Source organism: Leptinotarsa decemlineata, unplaced genomic scaffold (genome assembly GCF_025532065.1).
Source record: "Leptinotarsa decemlineata unplaced genomic scaffold, Ldec_3_MD MMD2_P_RNA_scaffold_1, whole genome shotgun sequence".
In the NCBI taxonomy this organism is placed as follows: domain Eukaryota; kingdom Metazoa; phylum Arthropoda; class Insecta; order Coleoptera; family Chrysomelidae; genus Leptinotarsa; species Leptinotarsa decemlineata.
The window spans coordinates 4,074,054-4,101,748 of record NW_027412523.1 but is presented as its reverse complement, the minus strand read 5'-3'; the positions used below and the strand labels follow the sequence as shown (position 1 = coordinate 4,101,748).

Below are 27,695 nucleotides of genomic sequence, written 5' to 3'. Positions count from 1 at the left end.
AAAAAAGTAACACCTGATAAGGGTAACTCACATAAGAAATTTGGAGTGAATGTTCAAAATGTGCGCCATTTTGCTCCATGCAACAATGAAGATGTTGATCGAATTTTGCTCTTACATTATTCAGCATCTCAGGAGTTATAGCTCGGCATTCATCAATAATTCTACGACGTTATTCATCCAAATTGGCTAGCTGTGTAGCATAAACTTTAGACTTTAAATATCCCCACAAAAAGTAGTCCAGTGGTATTAAATCTGGTGATCGTGCTGGCCATTCAATTGGACCTCTTCTGCCAATCCATTGTCCTTCAAAATGATCATTCAAAAAATTTCGAACCTGCTGGGCATAATGGGGTGGTGCACCGTCTTGTTGAAAATGGATAAATTCATCTTGAAATCTTGGATCCTGTTCAATTATTTCAACTAAACGAGCTTGTATTGCCTCTTCAAGAAGTTGTAAATAAGAATCACCGGTTAAATTTCCATCAATGAAAAATGGACCTATAATATTATTTCCTAATATTCCGGCCCAGACATTCAACTTTTGGGGATGTTGGATATGTATTTCTGCGTATTGTCTTGGGTTTTCATCCGACCAATAACGGCAATTGTGACGGTTCACGCAACCATTTAAATAAAATGAGCTTTCGTCCGAAAAGCAGATGTTATAAAGCAGCTCGGGATTGGATTGCATTAATCTCTCACTCATGCCCTCACAAAACTCCTGTCTTCAGTCAAAATCATCCTTATTGAGTTCATGAACAAGTTTAATTTTGTAAGGATGGAATTTGTGGTTTTTAAGGATTCTCCATGCGCTCATATGGCTTATTCCGGCCATTGCTGATAAACCTCTGGTACTTAACCTGGGATTGGCGATGACTTGATCAATCACTCCAATCGCATTATCGTCATTTACTACCCTTCTCTGAACATTTCTTTTCTTATTTAAAACCGAACCAGTCTCCCTGAATTTTGTGACCAAATCCAGAACGTGATTTCTGCTTAGGTGTTTGCCAGGGTTTTGCTCGTTAAATAAAATTGATGTTCTATTAGCATTTTGGTCGTTGCCACAAAATAAAGCAATAACTGAAACCCTTTCAGCAGTAGTGTAAGGCATTTTCAAACAAATAACAATACACGACCCGTTTAAACAAAACAATCGAACGATGTACTAATGAAAACTGGAAGAAGAGGAGTGGGCATTGATTTTAAAAAAGGGATTTTATTTAACAAAAAACTGATAAGAACTGCTCGATTTGTTTTTTATTTAGGCATACAAGTTACCGAGTGAGAGATGTAAAGGTATTCGAAAGATTTTCAAAACGAAGTGCCACTCGACCTACTTTCCCTATCTAAATAAGGGTCGTCGGACGCACCCCTCCGAGGGGGTGCGTACTACGAAAAATCTGATTAGTCTGAAAGGTGTCCCCCTTTAATTAGAAATCGAAGTGTCCGAGTTTTTTTAAAAATCTTACTTTTTTTATTGAAAAACGGCTCTGTTAAGTTTTCGTTGTTACACACTGTATACGGGGTGGCTCGTCTGAGATGGAACACCCTGTATAGTAGATATTTCATATATAAAGTACCTACCTGAGTAAATTCTCAGAAAACAAACTGATTTGGTGCTTGAAACGAACAAGAGGAATATTTCAGCTTCATTATTTACATTGTTTTGGACTATTCAGCTATAAAATTGTGCACATTACCCAAATTATCATAAAATGTATTTACCTTTTGTTGTTAGAGAGTTTTTAGCTAGTCATAGACATACTTACATTATATTTGTTTGGGTTTTGACACTATTTGTTTGGAATGATTTATTCCTGTCTATTATAGGCGAACGAAGAGATTTGACGTAATTCTGGTTTTTGCTATAGTTCATACTAATTTTATCGAATATGGAATCAACTTGTTGTTATAGATCAATGTAATAATAGAAGGTGGACCATTTATCACTACAATTCAATACAAGTTCTACAATTATTTTAAACAATAGAATCCTTCTCTTCGGAGAATCCGTGTTTTGAGATATTCAAGAAGGTGAGAGAAAGCATCATCAGTTTTCCCTGTTCTTAACTTATTCATCTCCTTCTGAATGAAAATGTCATATTCGCAATTACTCGTATAGCCACTACGAAATAATTCCATATTAGATACTTAACTGATGCCTATAGATAGGGAGTTGCCATTGACGACGTGGATCATTACATTCGGGGAATATTCAAGTGAAAACCACAACCAATTTCCAATCAGAGCAAACAGATACACTGAATGTTATTCCAGGCATTTATGGGTTTTCACTCCCTTGAAATAAATAAACATTTGGGAATTATATGAAGGGTATGTAGGTAAATTACAAAATTTGACCAGAAATGTTTGAATAAAATACAGAACTCGTTAGTAATGGATACTTCTTGTTCGAAATTCTGAGTATTTATAGTCGAAGTAACCGATATAGTAATCTTAAAGGTGTCGGCGAAGTCAAAGGCCAAAAAAACCAACACAAAGAACTAATGCCGCTAGGAATTAGTCCACGTGGACTGAAGAATTGGCGGTTCGTATTGGATAATTTTTACCAACCGAATTTTATGATTGGCTGAAGAGTCATGAAATTAAATTTGAAGTCATGTTACGGTGACCAATAGTCCAGTCATTATAGTAAGTTCACCTCGGAATTCGAGATACCCAGCTGTAAGTCTGTAAATACTTGTATATTGACACTCTAAAAGTTGTCTCAAAACCTACATATGGTAGGGTGTAGGCAACTATTAAATTTCAAGGTCAAAGGTCACAAAAATCGGTTTTTTGCGATTTTTTTGGAAATATCTCATTTCCTATGGGTTTTTTGCTATTTGTATTTATTATAAATATTGTAGAATACACAATTATCTACAAATTTTGTTTAAAAAAATTTTTTATACGGTGAACCGTTTTCGAGATAGAGGGCGGAGAGCGCGCGGTCACAGCATCACTTCAGGTCAACCGGTGCCTCCGGTCGAAAACGCGCCATATATAGTTGATGAACTATCGATAAATCAATGATTATAAATATTTGTCAATTTTTATTAACTATTATATTATATTTTATCATTTTTTTCTTAACTTATCCACTTTTAACAACACTTACCTGCCCATGTAATTGCAGAATTGTTAATGAAAATATAGGAATTATATTTGAATTTCAACCTAATTGATATTTATAACTCCTTACATGATGAAAAAAAAAACAAATAAATTATGAATTAACCTTTTTATTAAAAAATATCATTGAATACATTTATTTTCATTGAAAGTAAAGAAATGGAATAAAGGGTACAAAAACTACAATTTATAATTTTTATCATCTTCTTCCTCTTCATCGTCGTCTTCTAGCTGCTTGTAAATTTCAAACTGGTCTTCATTATCGTCTTCAACGACATTTGTCTCAAGTTCTTCCATGATTTCGGGGTCAAAGGTTCCATCTTCGTTAATGTCGCTCTGATATGGTAGAGCATTGAGACAAGCTTGCCCATTACATTGGCCACAAGCTAAAGAGCATTGCAAGCCCGTTTTCCTGCATCCGCATCGCGAACCACAACCACTCTTGCAGTTGCAGAAAATTGTATTTAGCAAATCTTCTGGAGCAGGTGGTAAAATTGTCATGATAGGCTCCAGAAAATCGTTTCGCATTGCCCAACCCCATACCTGGGGTTCCAAATCATGTCCTAACCAAGTTTGAACTTGATAATATTCACGGTTGAAATGTTGATGAGCAGCTGCACTTGTTGGTGGAATATTTGAAAGCTGCACAGGTTTATTAAGTTTTGTAGACTTGACGTAATGCATATAACGAAGATGATCGAGACTTTTCACAGATTTCGGAGCATTATAGACTGCCAATAAGATTTGAGTTCCACTCTCTAATAATCTCTGGGCCGAACAATTTTCTTCCTCAAATGCTGCAGCTAGTTCATCCAAATTTGTCAGTTTCTCAAAAACTTTTAAAAATGATTTTTTTTCCCTTTTTAAAAAGCGCAGAAGTTGTGTCACAGCCACTTAATGCGTGCAGAAATAAAATATGTTTTTTAGAATGAGGATAATTATCAAAACTTTTAGTCGAGTATCTCTCCGTTTTTACATTACCTTTCCCAACTTTTTTAAAGAAAATTTATTGTTCGTAAGACAGTGTACGCCCAATTAAAATGACAAGTAAATCAATATCTTGTCCTATTATAACTGCAGTTTTTTTAGACTTTGATTCTTCAATTGCAGTTTCAACAATAAGAACATCCGCATCATCTCTGGCTTGTTTAGTAGTAATATTTGCAGCTTGTAATTTTTCAATTAACATATTAATGAACTTATCTTTGTTATTTCGATTTGATAAGACTTTTTCTTGAGTAACTGGTACAACCATTGTTTCATCGAAACAAATTTCATACGTTTTTGAAAGTGCAGCAGGTCTTCTCTGCTGCTCCATAGCTTTTACGTTCTTACTGTAGTCTGAATATCCGTCAAATACAACAATTATTTTGGAACTGTAATGCCTGTGTAAATAATTCATGTATTTATCAAAAATAATACAAAAAGTATCTTCTCTGCTCAATACAATATGATGAAGAAGAAATCCGCCATCAATAATGAACGTTTTAGTAAACGGTTATCAGTATTATTGAATAGATATAGATTTAATGCATGAAGAAAATGATAAAATATAATATAATAGTTGATAAAAATTGACAAATATTTATAATCATTGATTATATCATCGAATCATCGATAGTTCATCAACTATATATGGCGCGTTTTCGACCGGAGGCACCGGTTGACCTGAAGTGATGCTGTGACCGCGCGCTCTCCGCCCTCTATCTCGAAAACGGTTCACCGTATAAAAAATTTTTTTAAACAAAATTTGTAGAGAATTTTGTATTCTACAATATTGATGATAAATACAAATAGCAAAAAACCCATAGGAAATGAGATATTTCCAAAAAAAGCGCCAAAAACCGATTTTTGTGACCTTTGACCTTGAAATTTAATAGTTGCTTACACACTACCATATGTAGGTTTTGAGACGACTTTCAGGGTGTCAATATACAAGTATTTACAGACTTACAGCTGGGTATCTCGAATTCCGAGATTCTTACCTAATTTAAGCTTAAATGACTGGATTACAACAGAATGTAGCGATGAGTACCGCGTTGTGTGTACTATTAAAGGGGGACTGCTGGAAGTTAGGAGGCACTATATCTTTTACTTGAACTATACTTGAGAAAGTAAATAACTTTCAAATGAAGATATACCGACAACTCCTTTCTCGAATCCTTATGGAAATATGACAGTTTTTTCATACACAGCACCCACACTGTAAATATGGATAAATACATCTCGAATACTTTTACCATCAACGCTGGTGTTCCCCAGGGATCCATATTGTCTCCAGCCCTCTTTTTATTATTAATACTTCAAAGAAGATCTGATCTGAGCTTTATAAAGTATCAAACGTTGCTGAGGTGTGTCCAGTTTTCTGGTTCGAAACAGTGTTTCAAGCTTTTGAGAAGCAGCCTTTGCAATCCCAGCGACATGACTTTCCCCTATTCAAGTTCACTTTTTTGACTGAAGACTCAGGAACAAAATTAAGCCGGAATTATATTGTTGTGTCGTGGTGTGTCGTGACGCGCCACAAGTATATCGTATCCAAACATTTAGTATGTTTAGAATTATATTACTGAAGTGCAGTGTGTCGTGACGGCGATCGGTCGATTCCCGATCGGCGTCAGAACGATGGTGGGTTTATGACGCGTCAGAACACTCCACACTAGTATGTTTCTAATCTGACGCGTTAACTAGCTAGAGAAAAGTCGTTGGCATTTATTTGTGCACAAGATGTCGGACGAACTTATTGAAACTGTTGGCAAAAACAAAGTGTTGTATGATCCAAAATGTAAAGAATGCAAGGATCACTTAATAAGAACTGCAGCATGGGAAGAAATTGTGTTTCTTCTGTAGAATGTAATATATAAAATTGATTTTTTGACATCCTGAAATATTGATGAAATCTTTCTTCATCACACTCTAGTTCTTTCACTAGTAAATGATATTCGCTTCGACTACCTTTCCGATCATTTACTGGATAAGCCCAATATTTTCTCTGCTTTCTTTTCTTTTAAAGTGAATTTAACATTAGCAAACACGCAACGTTTTCTTGAATATCACTATCAGAATCGATGAAAAACATTGTTGATGCTCGCATGCGATTACTCCAAACGCCACCACTGTATCGAAATAACGTTAGAGCGCGCCCCGACACGACATAATAGTCTGCACAGTCGCCGTCACGTCAGAGAGCATCACAACACACCACAACATAATAATGTAATTCCGGATTCAGGATTTAACAACTTTTTCAGAAACATTATAGTCATAATCAGCGTCATAATCATAGTCATAATCACAGTCATATAATCACAATCACACATAGTCATAATCATAGTCATAATCATAAACACCATTTCCAGACAGGGATTTTCATCTCTCTTGTCTTCTAGTTTTGGAACATACACTAGATTAACGCACATTTGAACATAATTCAACAGCATTCATTTCTGATCTGGAATATCTTTTCGAAGGGTTACCTTTATGGCACCTACTGATTCTTCGCAGACCAATTTCAAAAACAGCATTCTCTTGTACTTTTTTGGATTACATAGCGTGTTCCAATTAGAGACTCCAAATGACCAGTGCAAAATTCAATATGGAACTGCTCAAACTCTTGCAGAAAATTATTTTTGAAGTGATAACTTCTTATGGGAGGGTAAACCGCTTTGAAACGTGAGGCATCAGTATGTTTGGCTTCCCTTTCTCCTCACTCTCCTTATTTATTTATTCTCATACAGGTGTAAGGAACTAAAGCTATACCTATGTAATAAGAAAAAAATTAAAAAAAGTAACTAATCCAAAAATATGACAGAGAAGCTATTGATTGACACTTGATATATAATTTTTCAAACCAGTAAAAAATTCTCTGGGGGGTTGGACAAAGCTGAGTTCGGACATTAATAGTGTATCTATTATTTGTGACTTTTAGCATCGTTACGATTGGGGTACCTTGAGTCGTGGTGACTAATGGAATTTTGAAAAAGGGGTTGATCTTATGATTTTGATAGGGTTTCTTCGGTTCATAAACTACGTAATTTGGTACATTAAGGATAATTATTAAACATTTTGTAATATATTGCGATTAGTATGTATAAACTTCTATTCACTAAACTCGAGATTTCAAATTCTTTCCTGAGATCATTAGTTCTCACAGAATTATGATCTTGGTAGACTCCATATTTCTTAGAATATAAATGCCGCAGTAATCTATTTTGAATTTTTTCCAAATTATCTAGCTCGCACAAGTTTCTCAACTTCTGAGAGTTGTCGTTCGTATGGGGGCGACAGCTGATTAACGGAAAACAGATTTTAGACAGATTAAACAGATATAAAATTGATCATATTGATCATATTTTAGACAACATACAACAAACAATTACGACCGAAAAACTGTTTTTAACACTGAGATACGTCGGTTAATGAAAGTAAACTCTCTCTCTCTCTCTCTCGCTCTCTATATATACATAGTGTTTATGATTATTATAAAAATCTAAGTAGTTGGCACGTAATGTACTTTCATTTTAGGAATAGTAGCTCAATTTTGTGTATGTTCATCATTAGTATCATTGTTTAATCCTACAAAAGTAACAATTGGCTCATGGTAGCTATATAATATGTACATACACAAAATAAATAAATTAATAAAAGAGTTTATTAATAAATGAACTTTCGTTACATTATCATAATAATACACATAAAATTTAAAGTAATAATCTGAGCTCTCCTCAAGTTAAACAATTTCAGTATTGAATAGTTCAACTTAGATTAAGTTATCACTAAAACAAATTAGTGAAACTCACAAAAGAAATATTTTCTACAAGAGCATATTTTGACAAGAGATGGTTCACGTACATAAGTACACCCCAAATAACGAACAATATTCAAACTGAGTATTATTTTTTTCAGATCTTTGGTATGTTTCTCCATCAACACAATTCCAAATGAAACTCCCGATCCTCAAGCCCCTGGTGCACGCTACTGAGCACAACTGAAGTGATCTAAAACAATGTGCCAATATACCTATCTTGAGAAAGGAAAGAGAACTTGGCAATACAATTTATATTACAGCTTTTATGGGCCTTCAGAAGTGGGACAAGGAAACCTAGTCGGCCGCACCTCCGAGTTGAAAAGAGATAAATAACACCTTTCTACTTGGCAACGTGGCATGTTTATACTTCATCGAGGTGACGCTTCCAGTCGTGTTCGTTCGCGAATGCTCGTGTAGTTTATATAATTACTTTTGAATCATAGACAAGCTGCTGGCTGATCTAGCGGTAATGTTATTCCGTTTGCGTCTCTTTTCAGCGGAAGGGTCGGGACCGGATAAAAGAAGATGGACTGTTTTGAACGCTGCACGCTGTTTATCAGTAAGGACGGCTGGCATGAGACTACTTTAAACTGTTTAATATTTATGTTGAATATGAAATTAGATAGAGAGATTGACGAGTTGTTTGAATTATCTGAAAGACAGTTGGTTTACTGTTAGGGCGAGTGGTATTATATAATGTATTTGATAGATAATTGTAATTGTATAATTGAGTCGTATTATTTCGATGAGTAATGTTGAAGATAAATGTTTGCGGCGGATTTCTGATAACTATGTATATTTCCTCCTTTGAAATGTAGGAACCTCAACATGATTTATAGTAATAATGCGACTTTGTGGAAGTTGGTTTAGGTAATGTTTTGATACATTAGTACCTAGCTGATTTTCAGTTCAAATCACTATATAGGGCATAAGTAATTTGAAATATTCAAGTGACCTATTCCTGAAACAATTGTAAGAAAAAAGTGTATTTAAACTTGATACAGGGTGTTGAATTGCAATTTTTTTGTTCGTTTTTCAAAAATAACTTTTGCAAAGTAAACTTGCGAAGTAATCGATACAGTCTTCGGGCAAGTTTAAGAAAATTGTAATACTAGTTACTAGCATAATAATTAAGATATGATAACAAGTCAACAACACAGTCAGGACAGAGAATGTGAGATGTTTTCATTAAATACAGCTTCCTTAACCTAGATGTGCCCGATGTTTTATATGTAGTACACCTCAACTTGTCAATTCATCTTTGAATTCGTAATAAAAACATCCAATATTGGTTTCATTTCATTATTTAAGATGGGATGGTGGGAGGGTGACATATTAACTATCCAGATGCGAGACTGTTTGTTTTGAGAAACAAATGTGTTTTGGAGAGTTTTCGAAAGTCCAAAAGATGGCGCCACTCAAGTATATCTATGAAATATTCAGTATGGATGAATAAGTTGCCATAATCAAGATAAGATGGTGGGGATTGTACCCATTGGTCCATCTCAAGGCCAATGATCAGCCAAAAGGGTAGGGGAGCTGGTCTCCAAATCCTGAATGAAATGAAGATGATCGTCAAGATGAGAGACTGTTTTTTTAAAAAACAGACGAGTGGGTAACACACTAACTATCCACATGAGAGACTGTTTGTTTTGAAAAACAGACGAGTTTTGGAGAGTTTTCGAAAGTCCAATAGATGGCGCCACTTACGTATATCTATGAAATATTCAGTATGGATGAATAAGTTGCCATAATTAAGATGGGATGGTGGGTGGGTAACACACTAACTATCCACACACTAACTATCCACATGAGAGACTGTTTGTTTTGAAAAACAGACGAGTTTTGGAGAGTTTTCGAAAGTCCAATAGATGGCGCCACTTACGTATATCTATGAAATATTCAGTATGGATGAATAAGTTGCCATAATTAAGATGGGATGGTGGGTGGGTAACACACTAACTATCCACACACTAACTATCCACATGAGAGACTGTTTGTTTTGAAAAACAGACGAGTTTTGGAGAGTTTTCGAAAGTCCAATAGATGGCGCCACTTACGTATATCTATGAAATATTCAGTATGGATGAATAAGTTGTCATAATTAAGTAACACACTAACTATCCATATGAGAGACTGTTTGTTTTGAAAAACAGACGAGTTTTGGAGAGTTTTAGAAAGTCCAATAGATGGCGCCACTTACGTATATCTATGAAATATTCAGTATGTATGATTAAGTTGCCATACTCAAGATGCGATGGTGGGTGGGTAACACACTAACTATCCACATGAGAGACTGTTTGTTTTGAAAAACAGACGAGTTTTGGAGAGTTTTCGAAAGTCCAATAGATGGCGCCACTTACGTATATCTATGAAATATTCAGTATGTATGATTAAGTTGCCATACTCAAGATGGGATGGTGGGTGGGTAACACAATAAGTATCCACATGAGAGACTGTTTGTTTTGAAAAACAGACGAGTTTTGGAGAGTTTTAGAAAGTCCAATAGATGGCGCCACTTACGTATATCTATGAAATATTCAGTATGTATGAATAAGTTGCCATACTCAAGATGGGATGGTGGGTGGGTAACACACTAACTATCCACATGAGAGACTGTTTGTTTTGAAAAACAGACGAGTTTTGGAGAGTTTTCGAAAGTCCAGTAGATGGCGCCACTTACGTATATCTATGAAATATTCAGTGTGGATGAATAAGTTGCCATACTCAAGATGGGATGGTGGGTGGGTAACACACTAACTATCCATATGAGAGACTGTTTGTTTTGAAAAACAGACGAGTTTTGGAGAGTTTTAGAAAGTCCAATAGATGGCGCCACTTACGTATATCTATGAAATATTCAGTATGTATGATTAAGTTGCCATACTCAAGATGCGATGGTGGGTGGGTAACACACTAACTATCCACATGAGAGACTGTTTGTTTTGAAAAACAGACGAGTTTTGGAGAGTTTTCGAAAGTCCAATAGATGGCGCCACTTACGTATATCTATGAAATATTCAGTATGTATGAATAAGTTGCCATACTCAAGATGGGATGGTGGGTGGGTAACACACTAACTATCCACATGAGAGACTGTTTGTTTTGAAAAACAGACGAGTTTTGGAGAGTTTTCGAAAGTCCAATAGATGGCGCCACTTACGTATATCTATGAAATATTCAGTGTGGATGAATAAGTTGCCATACTCAAGATGGGATGGTGGGTGGGTAACACACTAACTATCCACATGAGAGACTGTTTGTTTTGAAAAACAGACGAGTTTTGGAGAGTTTTCGAAAGTCCAATAGATGGCGCCACTTACGTATATCTATGAAATATTCAGTATGTATGAATAAGTTGCCATAATTAAGATGGGATGGTGGGTGGGTAACACACTAACTATCCACATGAGAGACTGTTTGTTTTGAAAAACAGACGAGTTTTGGAGAGTTTTCGAAAGTCCAATAGATGGCGCCACTTACGTATATCTATGAAATATTCAGTATGGATGAATAAGTTGCCATAATTGAGATGGGAAGGTGGGTGGGTAACACACTAACTATCCCCACACTAACTATCCACACACTAACTATCCACATGAGAGACTGTTTGTTTTGAAAAACAGACAAGTTTTGGAGAGTTTTCGAAAGTCCAATAGATGGCGCCACTTACGTATATCTATGAAATATTCAGTGTGGATGAATAAGTTGCCATAATTAAGATGGGATGGTGGGTGGGTAACACACTAACTATCCCCACACTAACTATCCACATGAGAGACTGTTTGTTTTGAAAAACAGACGAGTTTTGGAGAGTTTTCGAAAGTCCAATAGATGGCGCCACTTACGTATATCTATGAAATATTCAGTGTGGATGAATAAGTTGTCATAATTAAGATGGGATGGCAACTATCCACATGAGAGATTGTTTGTTTTGAAAAACAGACGAGTTTTGGAGAGTTTTCGAAAGTCCAATAGATGGCGCCACTTACGTATATCTATGAAATATTCAGTATGGATGAATAAGTTGTCATAATTAAGATGGGATGGTGGGTGGGTAACACACTAACTATCCACATGAGAGACTGTTTGTTTTGAAAAACAGACGAGTTTTGGAGAGTTTTAGAAAGTCCAATAGATGGCGCCACTTACGTATATCTATGAAATATTCAGTGTGGATGAATAAGTTGCCATAATTAAGATGGGATGGCAACTATCCACATGAGAGATTGTTTGTTTTGAAAAACAGACGAGTTTTGGAGAGTTTTCGAAAGTCCAATAGATGGCGCCACTTACGTATATCTATGAAATATTCAGTATGGATGAATAAGTTGTCATAATTAAGATGGGATGGTGGGTGGGTAACACACTAACTATCCACATGAGAGACTGTTTGTTTTGAAAAACAGACGAGTTTTGGAGAGTTTTAGAAAGTCCAATAGATGGCGCCACTTACGTATATCTATGAAATATTCAGTATGTATGAATAAGTTGCCATACTCAAGATGGGATGGTGGGTGGGTAACACACTAACTATCCACATGAGAGACTGTTTGTTTTGAAAAACAGACGAGTTTTGGAGAGTTTTCGAAAGTCCAATAGATGGCGCCACTTACGTATATCTATGAAATATTCAGTATGGATGAATAAGTTGCCATAATTGAGATGGGAAGGTGGGTGGGTAACACACTAACTATCCCCACACTAACTATCCACACACTAACTATCCACATGAGAGACTGTTTGTTTTGAAAAACAGACGAGTTTTGGAGAGTTTTCGAAAGTCCAATAGATGGCGCCACTTACGTATATCTATGAAATATTCAGTATGTATGAATAAGTTGCCATACTCAAGATGGGATGGTGGGTGGGTAACACACTAACTATCCCCACACTAACTATCCACATGAGAGACTGTTTGTTTTGAAAAACAGACGAGTTTTGGAGAGTTTTCGAAAGTCCAATAGATGGCGCCACTTACGTATATCTATGAAATATTCAGTGTGGATGAATAAGTTGCCATAATTAAGATGGGATGGCAACTATCCACATGAGAGATTGTTTGTTTTGAAAAACAGACGAGTTTTGGAGAGTTTTCGAAAGTCCAATAGATGGCGCCACTTACGTATATCTATGAAATATTCAGTATGGATGAATAAGTTGTCATAATTAAGATGGGATGGTGGGTGGGTAACACACTAACTATCCACATGAGAGACTGTTTGTTTTGAAAAACAGACGAGTTTTGGAGAGTTTTAGAAAGTCCAATAGATGGCGCCACTTACGTATATCTATGAAATATTCAGTATGTATGAATAAGTTGCCATACTCAAGATGGGATGGTGGGTGGGTAACACACTAACTATCCACATGAGAGACTGTTTGTTTTGAAAAACAGACGAGTTTTGGAGAGTTTTCGAAAGTCCAATAGATGGCGCCACTTACGTATATCTATGAAATATTCAGTATGGATGAATAAGTTGCCATAATTGAGATGGGAAGGTGGGTGGGTAACACACTAACTATCCCCACACTAACTATCCACACACTAACTATCCACATGAGAGACTGTTTGTTTTGAAAAACAGACGAGTTTTGGAGAGTTTTCGAAAGTCCAATAGATGGCGCCACTTACGTATATCTATGAAATATTCAGTATGTATGAATAAGTTGCCATACTCAAGATGGGATGGTGGGTGGGTAACACACTAACTATCCACATGAGAGACTGTTTGTTTTGAAAAACAGACGAGTTTTGGAGAGTTTTCGAAAGTCCAATAGATGGCGCCACTTACGTATATCTATGAAATATTCAGTATGGATGAATAAGTTGCCATAATTAAGATGGGATGGTGGGAGGGTTACTATCCACACACTAACTATCCACATGAGAGACTGTTTGTTTTGAAAAACAGACGAGTTTTGGAGAGTTTTCGAAAGTCCAAAAACAATCAAGAAGCTAGACTGCCTTGAGAAATAAATGTCTTATTGTTCTATATACCTGATTCATTCTTGAAAAAAAAATATGAAAAACACTCCCTCCTTCTTCCTTTGAGAAATTAACCTAACGGAGCGTGGTGAGAGTATTATATAGACTAGTGATACGCACAAAGTAGTAGTCCGATACTTACGCCATCTATCGTGAATTTCGAGAATTCATTAAAAAAAGTATACTTGAATCTTTAGAAATCAATGAATGAAATCGCCCCATCTGCCCGTGAACAAGGTAACCAAGCAACCTAATATTCAGGTCTGCAAGTCTGTTCCAATACTTGAAAATCGATTTCAGCAGTTGCATCGTCAACGGCATATGTAGGAAATTTTCTGTGAAGATTTCTGCACTGACACCTGTTGGATGTAATCCAACGCCCTTCGTGGTATCAGCCAGGGGAGTAGTTGCTTTCTGATGGTTGTCAGTCCATCAACCTACAGTGTAGGTAACTCAAGACTGGCCCGAACAAGTTGTCCTTTTGGTTAATTTGGACTCGAAGAATATGTGGTGAACCAGGACATATAGAGGAAGAACTGGAACATCTTCAAGTGACCATGGCCACCACGGTTCAAAACGGGGAGGAGGCTCAGATGGTTGCTCGTGCGTATCTACCATATATCCCTAGGGTCATGGACATGGGTCATTGGAAAACACCACATTAAAACGGGTTTCAAACCCACCAAGAAGATACAGCAAAGTCACAGGTCGGCTAAAAACAAAAGTGACCCACTATCAGCAACAGGGATATATTGCATACCGTGCACTTGTGGGAAGGTATACATCGGAACCACCAAAAGATCCATAGGAAACCACAAGGTTCTGTTTGAGAACACGGATCTCATTGCCTCCAACCAGGGAGCTGTTGTCCTCAAACAGGACATCTGTGTAAGGTAAAAAGTGGTACTTCAGTTACCATTGCGTCGATATGGCAGTAAAGAAAGCTCGGCAATTGCATAAAAACCCTGGAGGAATAATGGATCGGCTGTTCTTCAAAAGAATTGAGGCCAATACCCTAATCCCCCAAATTAATAGAGAATGTATTTACCACCATTTAGTTTTACCCCAAGAATAACAAACTGGTTGTCCTTCTTGCCACAAAAAAGTGACAAAAGTGTGACATTGATTTGAATGGCTTATGATCAGTGTCCTATATATAGTACAACCTGAAAAACGTCTTTGGGTTTTTTTGTCGAAAAACGAAATTTATGAACTACTTTCCATGCTGAAATATTACTAATTCATAACCGCCTTGTAATATGCCCCAAAATGCTTTGGGAATATCTGCTGGGTTATTCCAAAAAGATGCCAGTTTCACCACCAACACCTTAAGGATCTTTCTGTAGTGGTTGTGCATCACTACAAAAAATCTGCCGTCTACAGAGAACAGAGTGTTAAACTTTGATTTCATCAAACTTGTGTCAAAATTATATATCTATCCAAGTAACTCAGAAACTCTAATAACCAATCACACAATTTTCTAAGTTCCTATTGCCCCTAATCCCCTTTTCCATTTCAGCATAATAACTCCCAAAGTTGAATGAAACCCAGCTTTTCAGTATGACGGAGCGCCTCGTAGACCCCCGAATCGGAGGCTTCTAAACTTTCCTAATAACCGGACTTTAAAAAATTATTTATCGTTTTTATTAAAATGCAAATTATAAGTTTCTTTATTCCTTCCAATAACTAAATACCTACTTTAAAAAGTTTCGATAAGTCAGCCGAGTTGGATTCGGATCGCAGTGAGCGAAAAGCCGCTCTACCTACTTTCTGGGGGGTGATTTCTCTCCGAATATCAGTGGTAGTCAAACAAGAAGCATTGTATATATTGATTATGAACTACAGGGATTGCTCTGCTGTACTGTGTTTCCTAAAAATAAAAAATAATGAATGCACAACAGTAGCGTCAAGTTTCGTTTTTCTTTCTCTGACTGACTCGGCTGGTAGGTAAAGGATAAAGATCCAATAGTAATTTCACAAACTACACTCAACGATTTGATTTTCACAAACTTTATATTAGACAAATGTATTCCCTACGAAAAAGCTGCATGTGATATTTTTGAAAATGAAGTTTGTGAAGGTCAAATTGTTAAGCGTAGTTTGTGAAATTTCCTCTATCTATTCTCAAGTCGACACTCTCTTTTCTGCCGTAGGTAATATCTCCTCCAGCAAATAATTTCATCATTTTCGACTAAGAAAGACTTTCTGTTTTGTTTTTCCCAGCTGAATTTAGAGTTTTCTACAATTTCTTTTCGCCTATCATACTTTGGTCTGAAAGTACTGTTCTTCAAATTGCAAGTTTGTAATTTTCATCAACAGGTACAGTTTTTTCTTCCTGAAAATGGTTTTACTGATCGCACAGATTAATTTTTTTCTCATTTTTGAATTGATGTTGCAAATGTTGGTAGTCCACCAACAAAAGATTACATAACACTCGACGTATCATTAAATGTGGCAGGGAATCCTCAAATCAATTTTAGGCAAATTGCAGCCAATACAAAAATTTTTAAAAGGTCTGTTTTACGTGTACTGAAAAATGAGAAATATCAGCTGAATGCAGTTTAATGACATCCACGCTTCATTCATCAAATCTTTTTTTTTATTAGAATACTAATATTTTTGTTAACAGCAAATACACATTTGTTTTACTGGAGAGAAAACTGTAGAAGTCATTTCGATTCACAGACCAAAATAATTTACTAATATCAACACTGACGCAAGGGCTTCATCATTGATTCATAATTAATTTTGTTCACAAATTAATTACCCTTTCTCACTCTCCCCTTTTAATACTAAAACTAATTCTGCGTGAAGATATTCAATCAATCAATATTAGAAATAAAAACAAATTACCTATGCATCGCATTGCACAGTTTCAGAGATCATTTCTTTTTGGTGCTGTAAAACTCTATAATTCATTGCCCAAGCAATTGAAGAGATTCAATATCAGGAAGTTCAAACACAAATATAAAAATCATATCTACGATAGTCAGTAATGTAAATTTTTGCTTATTGGACAAATCAATACTGAATAAGTAACAGATCAACTCGATTTATCAACTGTTTAGGGATTAATCACCAAATAATTTTTTTTTCGTGGTGCCATCACTGTTAATTGTTTTTTAATTTCTGTATGTTTGCATTCATTATGGAGAGGTGCTTGTTGGTTGTGTTGTGTTTGAGTAGCTAAGCATAAACTTCGCGCCAATGAGTACCAGAATATCCTGTAACTTTTTTCTTATTTATCTCTGTATTGTTTTTTGTATCATCAATAAAGCCAATTCATTATCATTATTATCATCATTATATTCTCAGGTAATGAAGTAGTAGTAACGCTAGTAGGTCGGGTCGAAACATGTCATTCTCTTTTCTAGCGAAAATTGAGAATATCTCAGATATACCTGTTTTAATTAGGTAAGATATTCAGGTATGTGATACATTGAAAATATCTCAGATATACCTGTTTTAATTAGGTAAGATATTCAGGTATGTGATACATTGAAACCTGTTAGCGTCCTTACGAGATGAATACGTCAACACGCGTCGAGAATTGAAGAATTGAAGTTGAGTTGAGTCAGTAATAACATCATAGTGTTATTTAAGAACGTTATAAATGATTTTCATCGAATTTCGATCAGTTCCATTACATATTCCACTAATATTCAATACTATAACAAAAACCACACGACGCGACGGTCGGAAACATTTTGAGAGCCGCCGATTCGTGCGAGTAATAATACAACCATTCGGGTTGGGTCCAAAAAGCCTTCGAATATTCTTTCTCTTTTTGCACGATGACAACACCAGAAGTAGACAGAGACATAAACTGTCTTGAAATATTGGCCCTAATTCCCATTCCTGTTCCTTCTGAGAAAACGAGGTAAATATTTAATTGGAAAGTGTAATAGATAGTACTTGCTGTTGAACAGAAAGGATGGGATAATTGATTCATGCAGATTTATTTTCCTTCAATGTGAAGCGACATTTTCTTTGATTCACGTGCAGCTAATGCTTGTGTTTCTGTTGCGACAAAACGCTTCAATGAATGTTCTATTTTTTATAGAATTTTTCGAAGACCAATTTTCAACGCTATCTAATGAAGTATTTTGATGGAACAGTTTTATATTAAAGTAATTAAGTGAAGGTGATGGGTTAAGGTGAAATAAATTAATAGCTTCATTATTGTATATTACAAGTCGATATTGAAGATAGTTTCATTGTTGTTCTATACATTTGATTCATGTCAGTCATGACATTTTTTCATCAAGCAACAACAGCAAACAAATCATTTTTAGGAACATTTCGGATCTAACAACATTTCTTACTGATAAGTTTTGGTGGCCATTTTTCAACACAATTTGTGGTTTCGGAAGGTACACCAATATACCTCCAACCAGTGTTGCATATATCATTATTATTGTAATAAAAATATTGCCATTGAGTCGTATCTGTTACAATGTTACGTAATATCAGAAAAAACATAAATCTATTGGGTAGTATTGAAAAAGGTAAGGTTGAACAGATTTTAATGGTTCATGACTATAGAACACAAAATCAATTGGTGTTTTGTGTCACGGTGCAAAGAACAATAAAATTTATTTTGGAATCAAGCTGATGCACAGAACAGAGAACATATAATTCATAATGACTTATCAACTCTGTGATCCAATATATTTGATTCAGGGAGAAGAATTGAATGTTCAATGTTAAAGTCAATGTAACTACTCTGGGAGAAAACCGTTTTGGCTTTCTACATCTCCAACACTGAACATAAAATGTAGGGAACTTTGAAAGAAAAGAAAAAAAACGGCCTTTTATAATAATATTTCGTTTTCAATTCATAGGTACTCTTCCTGACCAGAACGCCATATACATATATGGAATATTTCCAGTCAACCATGTCTTCGAAAAGTAAAACATTTTCAGTAAGAAGTAATGGATTATGGTCCTATGACAGGACCTTCAGTACACTGAAGTGAGAGTGATAAAATGTTACCAAATTCAAGAGCTTACATAAAAACACTGCCTGCAACTATGAAAGTGACAACACAAACCTCTGAAGTTGCCATTCACGCGCTGGCGCAACGTCAGGAAAAATCCCAACAGAACGTCATTGAAAAATTTCATTTACTCATTAGGCCGAAAACGAAATTGTTGGATTACTTTCTAGGTGTGACCAAATGAAAAGTATTCAGTTGTATCGCTTAACTGGCCATGGAAAAAGTTAAATGACAAAATGTGGAAAGCTGGATGAGTTTTCAATTAGATGTAATGAGAGTATCTAGTTGATGTACTAAATTATCGTTTTTAGTAAATTTCTGGTAAGACTGATGATCGATGTTTTTGGTGTTTTGAAGAAGGAATGATCTGCAAAGAAAGATAGCACTATCAACTACGTATGTTGCCAAAAGATATTTCTGAGAACAAAGGAACGGTGAAGTTGACAAATGCAGACTAAACTTTGAAGTGAATTTTATGAGACTGAAGAACAACACTGAAATATGTACAGAATTAGAAACATGACGTATAGGTACAATCCTGACATAAAAACGATAGAGGAAAAAAATAAAGGAACATCTCACCTCTATTGATATCACACTTATATTCAAAATAGCAATTGTGAATTGAAATAATAAAACTTTCTTACCTTCCTTCTCTTTACTCCGGATAAATACTTACCCCTTCTCAATGTGTCCCGCTGACGGTGACGTTTTATAAATGTGTGTATTGCTTCGTCCATTCAAACCTGCAGATGGTTGGAGAGACTTTTCAGTAACCTTGGCTCTGAGTAAAATATAATAGATAAAGGTATTCGCAAGTCGACAATTTCAGCTTGACCACTGAGAATTGAATGCTCAGTATCACAACGCTCGTGCGTAGTAAACTATTGAATTTTACAGAAGCACAAACAGTAACTGGAGAAGTTACTACAGCTTGGCAAATCTAGCTGTGCCTCCGATAATTGGATGCCCAGTAGGTCAGCTGGTGGAATGAGAGAGAGCTCATTAACATAGAGGAACTCGTGTAGTGAGTTAGTACACTCAACAGCTTTCAATTATTAAAAATAAGCGCAATAAATTCAAGTAAAAAATTCAAAAACACTGTCAACCATCAATAAAATGGTAATACACAGAAAAGGTGAAACTCTTTGTTGAAGAAATGCACAAGCAAATCTCAGGAAGGAACGTCTGTTCGTTAGAGTGTTCAGAATTTAATTTCAGGGAAAGATCGTATATTCACTCAACACAAACTCACCAAAGACGACTGGATCTATGGCATTTTGAAAAGCTCATAAAAACCTAATGATCCGCAGATCATGTCTTATCTAAATTCCATTGAGATTTTTGGCACTGAAATAGATTCGTCGCTAGATTAAACATATCAATTGATATTCCAACAAAATTCTATTTGGGTGTATAGCGAGCTGGACCGGATTTTAGTGAAACCTCATCCCTAAACCAAGAATTATCAATCCAGCGTATTTCTATTGCCTCGCCATCAACCAGATCTGAATCCCATTGAGATTTTTGTACTGAAATAAATTCGTCGCCAGCAAAAACATAAGACTCAAATGTTAACCAGATCAATTGATATTCCAACAAATTTCTATTTGGGTGTTGCGAGCTCAACGAATTTTAGTAAAACTACGTACCTCAAGCGAAAATTATGAACAATTGTTGACCAACTTATCAATCCAACATATTTCGAATGCCTCCGTATCATCCAGATCTGAATCCCTTTGAGATATTTGGCACTGAAATGAATGTCGCCACAAAAACATGGACTCAAATTTCAACCAGATCAATCAAAATCCAATCGAATTTTAGTTAAAATCCGTACGTCAACCAAAAATTATGAACAATTGTAGACCAACTTACCAATCCAACATATTCCAAATGCCTCCATATCATCCAGATCTGAATCCCAATGAGATGTTTTTTCACTGAAATGGATTCGTCGCCAGTAAAAGCATGGACTCAGATCAATCAATATTCCAATAAATTTCTATTTGGGTGTAGCGAGTTGAACGGATTTTAGTTGAAATCCGTACGTCAACCAAAAATTATGAACAATTGTACACCAACTTATCAATCCAACATATTTCGAATGCCTCCGTATCATCCAGATGTGAATCCCATTGAGATATTTGGCACTGAAATGAATATGTCGCCACAAAAACATGGACTCAAATTTCAACCAGATCAATCAAAATCCAATCGGATTTTTGTTAAAATCCGTACTTCAACCAAAAATTATGAACAATTGAAGACCAACTTACGAATCCAACATATTCCAAATGCCTCCATATCATCCAGATCTGAATCCCAATGAGATTTTTGGTACTGAAATGAATTCGTCGCCAGTAAAAGCATGGACTCAGGTCAATCAATATTCCAATAAATTTCAATTTGGCTGTGGCGAGTTGAACGGATTTCAGTTAAAATCCGTACGTCAACCAAATATTATGAACAATTGTAGACCAACTTACCAATCCAACATATTCCAAATGCCTCCATATCATCCAGATCTGAATCCCAATGAGATTTTTGGCACTGAAATGAATGTGTCGCCACAAAAACATGGACTCAAATTTCAACCAGATCAATCAAAATCCAATCGGATTTTAGTTAAAATCCGTACGTCAACCAAAAATTATGAACAACTGAAGACCAACTTACGAATCCAACATATTCCAAATGCCTCCATATCATCCAGATCTGAATCCCAATGAGATTTTTGGCACTAAAATGGATTCGTCGCCAGTAAAAACATGGGCTCAGATCAATCAATATTCCAATAAGTTTCTATTTGGCTGTAGCGAGTTGAACGGATTCTAGTTAAAATCCGTACGTCAACCAAAAATTATGAACAATTGTAGAGCAACTTACCAATTCAGCATATTCCAAATGCCTCCGTATCATCCAGATCTGAATCCCATTGAGTTTTTTGGCACTGAAATGAATTCGTCGCCAGATTAACCAGATGAATTGATACTCCAATAAAATTCTATTTGGGTGTAGCGAGCTAAACGGGTTTAATTAGAACCTCATCTTTCAGCGGAAAATTATGAACAGTGTTACACGGACTACACATTCCAGAAACTTTCCATTATCTGTTTAAAAAATCTGTTTTTCCGTTAACCAGCTGTCGCACCCCTACGAACAACAACCCTCAGAAGTCGAAACTTGTGCGAGCTAAGGATTAACGAGGTCTTACCTTTTAACGTGTGATTCCTCTATAGTCCACTGATTTTTTTCTATACATATCAAAGGCCAAGCTAAAATGGTCGACTTGACTTATTCCATTTCGAGTAAAATTTTAACTCGATTTGAAAATATTTTGTTTGAACGTATCTAAATACAGTTCAGTTGAAAGGGAGGCCAAATTTCTATCAAGGAGTAGCACTATTATTATTATTATATGAAAATATCGAAACGTACCTTCCTAGATATTTTGATTGGTAAAATTGAGGTTAGTGAAAACAAAAATGACGGATTTCGTAGTTTCATTTTTTTAATGAAAATTGCAAAATAATATTTTACATTTTTCTTAAACTAACTAATTACATCAGTATAATACACGTTCTTAATCACAAGAAACTTAAAAATAAACAATAATTTAATATAGAAACATCAACAGAAATTCCCAAATATAAAACAAAAATAAATAACCAACGGAATTGTAAAACAGTAGGATGCAAAATGAACGAACATAAAGGAAAATGCGAACTAATCCAGTTCAAAAGTGGAAACATGCATTGCAAAATCGCAAACCGAAAATGAAAATTCAATAAATATGATAGGGTGGATAGTGAGTACTCCAGTAAATCGAAATTGTTTAAAAATAGTGGTAGTCCTTGAGTTAAAAGTTGTCTACAAGTAACAGTTTCGTTTTCAAAATTTACGCTAAACATTCAAATACATGAAACCCAGTTATTTCAAACATCGGAATTCAATTTTGGAAATATTTTCAAAAAATAAAACCCCTCTATCGCGATCCCTAAGATTGGAGGTAGTTCTGAAAATACGTATTGGAAATAGCCAATCTATGATGTTCAATAAAAAGCCCTGTTACACTTTTGTGGTTCTTCAAATTACATTGATTTGTCATTGATCGTTCAAAAAAAATTAAGCTGTCGGAAATGGTTTCAGGAATTTTCGGAATACAATTTCATTTACACTAACATTTCCGTTTCGTGATATGAATTATTCAAAATAGAACAGCCAAGATAAATGTACATTTCTAGAAAGGTTTTTTGGGTAACACGATCAAATTATCTTAGATGAACAATTGTTTTCTTGCTGACGTTTCAAAATTTTTTAAATTCTTCTTCAGGGCTCGAAAATGAGTTTTCCATGTTGACACAACTAAATTCAAAGTCATCAAACGTGTTGGACACTTACAAAATGAAAACCGCTGCATCAAACAAACTATTCAATACCAGCACACAGTGACATGAAACAAACAAACTGATTTATACCTGTTTTCATTGATGTGAAGTGAAATAAAAAAAGAACTATTTGAGTATTCCACTGATTAAGTCTACACTAGTGTAGACACTATCGTGTTTGAGAATATGAATCGTGTGTTCTGAAAATCGTGTTATGAGATAACATCCGGTTTGACCAACATATCATTTGTGAGTTTCTACAGTTCAGCTTGTGAACTATGTTAGATTGTATCTAGCGGTGTTTAAGGTTTCTATGTATATGAAAAATAGTTTTCAACAGTATCCTTATTTGAATAGGCCACTTTGCTGGTCATAAAGTGACTGGATTAGTTGGAGATCCTACGAAAAATGAAATGCCAATATCCCTTGTTCAAAAATAATCAGGAAAAAAACTTTCTCTACTCAAAATACCAGAGCAAACACAAAATATCATAAAATTCCATGTGTGTCAAATTTGTCTGAAGAACTTGCCCTGTTACTTAGTAACAAACAAATTAAAGTGGCCTTCTCAAATCAGAAAACTATTTTTCATCTAAACTGAAACCTAAAACACCTCCAGATATATACTCTAACATAGTTTGAAAATTAAACGGTGGAAAGTGTCCCAAAATGATATGTAGGCCAAACCGGGCGTTATCTGCAAACACGAGTTTCAGAACACAAGAGAGATTTTGAGAAACAAAATATCAAGAACCCCACAGTCCCTGTATTTATTTAAAGCCACAGTATTTACTGTTTCTTAAATGTATCTAACCCGTCTAATGACTTTTATTTATAGTTTCAACATGGCAATTCTCCTATACGGCGAGTAATTTTATCACTGCCCCGAGCCATGAGAAGAATACCAATAAATCCGAAACGTTGACCACAAAATAATTGTTTTCGAAGATAATCTGATCACTAGACTATTCAACTAATAAATGTACAATTAACCTAAACAATCGAAGGAACACTCAACAACAAACGCTTCCGCGTTAGTCAGTTTTCCTTGATGTTGCTCAACAAATGGTTATTTTTCAAACTCTGCAAATACCTCTCGTATTGCACCAGAGGACCCTGATTCATGTTCATCCAATTTTGACGGTTTTGCATCTCGAAATGTTTCAACAGCATGGCGTGCTGAATGGCGGCCAATTGATTGTTTGGATTCAATCCGAAGTTAGCGTTGAAGTTCAAACTCGCCGACATCTGAGCCAAATTTTGTATGTTGTACTTCTCCAGAATCTGATTGGGACTCAGCGCGGGATTCTGATCACCACTGGTGTTCGCCTTGGGACTAGCTTTAGAAGGAACTGACTGCCCAGAAGTGGAGGCTTGCCCGTTGGGCGACATTGCTGGTAGTTTCGGTGAGGAAACTTGGGGTTTGGACGAAGAGGTCTGTAGTTTTGGCGAAGAAGCTGAAGGTTTCGGCGAAGAGACAACTGGTTTCGGGGACGAAACGGGCGAAGCAATAGGATGTTTGCTTGGACTGGGAAGATTTGCCGATGAGCTTGGCAGCTGCGGCGAGGATTTGGGGGATTTATTGAAGTTACTCACTTTGGGCGATGGAGCTCTTTGAGTGAAAGTATTCACTCTGAGCTGGTCCATCATCAGGTTTGGCACGGGCGCGTACATGTGCTTTATCATGGGCGAAGATTTGGGCGAGTGCTTGGGGGAGTTCCTGGGCGAATTATAGCCGACGGCGGGAGAGAGATTCCGAGGGATAGGACTAGGTCTGGGGGATGAGGCGGCTATGTCTTTCGGAGCAGCAAACGCGTTCACCTTCATTTCCGTCGAACTGGCAGGTATACTAGCTGTCTTCGTGTCTAGCTCTTGTTTGGCAAGAGGTACCACACCGTTAACCTTCACAGGTCCGTTATGACCCACTGAAATTGTGTAATTCATCCCCAGAGCATTCGAATGGAGATTCGCTAGAGTCTGTTGGAACTTCATCGGATCAGCTACTTCGAACTTCAAATTTTTCTGTGGCGGTTTCAGATTCCTCTGGTTTGGTAGTCTTGGAATCGGAACTTTCGGATTCGGTTTCGGGGTCACAGTTTCGTCAACCTTCGAATCATCAGAACAGCTGTTCTCTTGTTCTAACTTCGTTTTTTTGAAAAGTTGCGTAGCTATTTCTGCTAGGTTTCTTTTAATGGTAGCCGAAGCTCCGGTGTTATCGTTGCTCAAATCCAAAGCAGACTTCTGCCCGATTTTATCGTGAGTCTCGCCTTCATCCTCGGGCTTCTTGATGGACTCCTCAAAAATCTTTTGGAACGTTTGCGGAGATCTGGGATTGAGTTTGTTATTCTCCTTCGGCACATTCAAAACTCTGTTACACAATTCAGGTACAGGCGAGGGTTGGATGAACTTCAAAGGTACGTTAGTCTTCATTGGAATGGGAAACTGGGGTTTGGGGCCGACGATTTCCGAAATCGTAGTCGACATGGGGATTCTTTCGGTTAGACTCTTCGCGATCTGTGCCAAGTCCTCGTCGACCTTCTGTTCGCTATCGTTATCGTTCATTTTCAAACTGAAATCGAGTTTGGTAGCAGATCCTTCTTTTCCAGTTCTATCGGATTGCCCAGTCTCATCGGGGAGCTTGAGAATTTCTATGAAATTTTTGACGGGAGGTATTAAACTAGGCAACCTATCTTCCGTGCCATCTTTGATGGTTATGGACAGGGAAGATGGTATTTTACAGTTCTCGATCAGAGATTTCAACCCCTTATTCTGTAGCGAGGTCTTCGGTGTCTGGTTTTGTTTCGGTTTCGAGAGGATTATCCTCGTGGTGGGTTTTTTCTCAATTTTAGCTTTCTTGAGAGTAGTTTCGTTTTTACTAGGGCTGGATTTTCGTTTCTGGCTATTCGTGACTTGCGCGTCAGGTTTCTTTTCATTAGCGCAAGGAATATTTTTTGCAGTTAGTTCTATGGACTCTAGGAACTTACGTTTCTCTTCTTCGTCAGATTTTGCAGATCCTTGATCAGAATTTTGCTTCGCTCGACTTTCTGACGAATCGTCTTTTTTTGTAACGATGTCCACATTTTTGTTGGTAGTTGTGGAAGGATCATTTTTTGGAAATTCAATTTTTTTGGGGGTGATAGTTTTCCCGACACTTTTATTAGAATTAGATTTGGTCTGTGGGGATTTTTTACAACTTGGCACCTTTTTGGTCGCGGTGTTATTTTTCACAGTCTGCTTTATTATGTTCAGACCAATTGCTTGACCAGCTTTGTTAGAAACTTTCTGAATTTTTGTTATTATTTCCACATTATTAGTACGGTTCAGAGTGATATTCGTATACACTGCTTTCTTGATTTCCTCTTTATCATTTCGTATTTCGGACTTGAAATGTCCGGAATTTTCAGCAGGAGGAGGAACTTCGCTTTTCACTTTCACCAGTTCGTTGGCAAAACTTTGATCGCAATAATTGGACTCGATTTTCGGCGAATCTTTCTCTGTCTTGATAAACACTTTATCTGTACAATCAGTAACAGTTTTCTTCTCATCACCACTACTACTGCATACAGTAGTATTTACATTTATAGTAACTTTGTCCACGCTTACGTCATTCTCACTAACATTTCTCTCACTACGTTTCATGTCGGTTTCACTGATATTATCACATTTACTTTCGTCAACGGTAACACGGTCTGTCTCGATGGCGTTATTAGAATCACCTCCTCTATGTTCACTTTTGTTTTCATCACAAACATCTTTTTTGGGACTAGCTTGTTTATTGGTTTTGGAATTCTTCTTCTGATGATTTTCCCTCTTCCTGCTAGAACCGATTCTGTCTCCATTATTCCGAGACGTCCTGGCAGGAGTTTTGACAACAAAGTCCATGGGATTCTGCGAATCGAAGTAGTCGAACCTCTCTGAAACCTTGTTGATGTCGGTTATCCTGAAGAAGAATTTCATCGGTTCGTTCTGAAAATAAATCGTATGTAAGTATTTCATACATTTTTTTGATAAAATATAGGTTATGGTCTAAGTGGGGGAAGCGGATTGAAAGTGGTATAATGTAAGCCTCTTTTATAGGTTACTTCACATTTTACAGGGAGTAAAATGTATAATCTGTTAATGAATTGTTAACATATTTAGATTTTATGGAAATGCCATATTACAGAAAGAGAACTCATTAGGACTTATCACGAAGTCAGGTGTCTGCAAGTAGAAATATTTGTAGTATTTTAACTCATGAGCAGTGGTATAATTGAAAAGTTATGAACGTTTCCCTCTATGGCAGTTTACTGATTTGCAAAGTTGGGGATAATTTTGTTGAGTATTAAAATGTTTACGTGTGTTCATAAATACAGTCCACTTTCTCACGCTAT

General features: G+C 36.2%; 2 protein-coding genes across 4 annotated transcripts in view; one reads left to right on the top strand and one right to left on the bottom strand.

The window, feature by feature from the left end:
* The window catches only part of LOC141484789 (ATP-binding cassette sub-family B member 6-like), a 66,084-nt gene extending 56,850 nt beyond the window's left edge, over positions 1–9,234 (top strand). For both annotated transcript variants that reach the window (XM_074180254.1, XM_074180196.1), the window contains one exon: positions 8,041–9,234. In XM_074180254.1, coding sequence (XP_074036355.1) covers positions 8,041–8,079 — 39 coding nt within the window. In that variant the 3' untranslated portion in view covers positions 8,080–9,234. The remainder of the gene's footprint in view (positions 1–8,040) is intronic.
* A 13,199-nt stretch (positions 9,235–22,433) lies between these two features.
* Positions 22,434–27,695, bottom strand: part of LOC111507811 (uncharacterized) — a 198,019-nt gene continuing 192,757 nt past the window's right edge. For both annotated transcript variants that reach the window (XM_074180093.1, XM_074180117.1), the window contains exon 7: positions 22,434–27,288. In XM_074180093.1, coding sequence (XP_074036194.1) covers positions 24,361–27,288 — 2,928 coding nt within the window. In that variant the 3' untranslated portion in view covers positions 22,434–24,360. The remainder of the gene's footprint in view (positions 27,289–27,695) is intronic.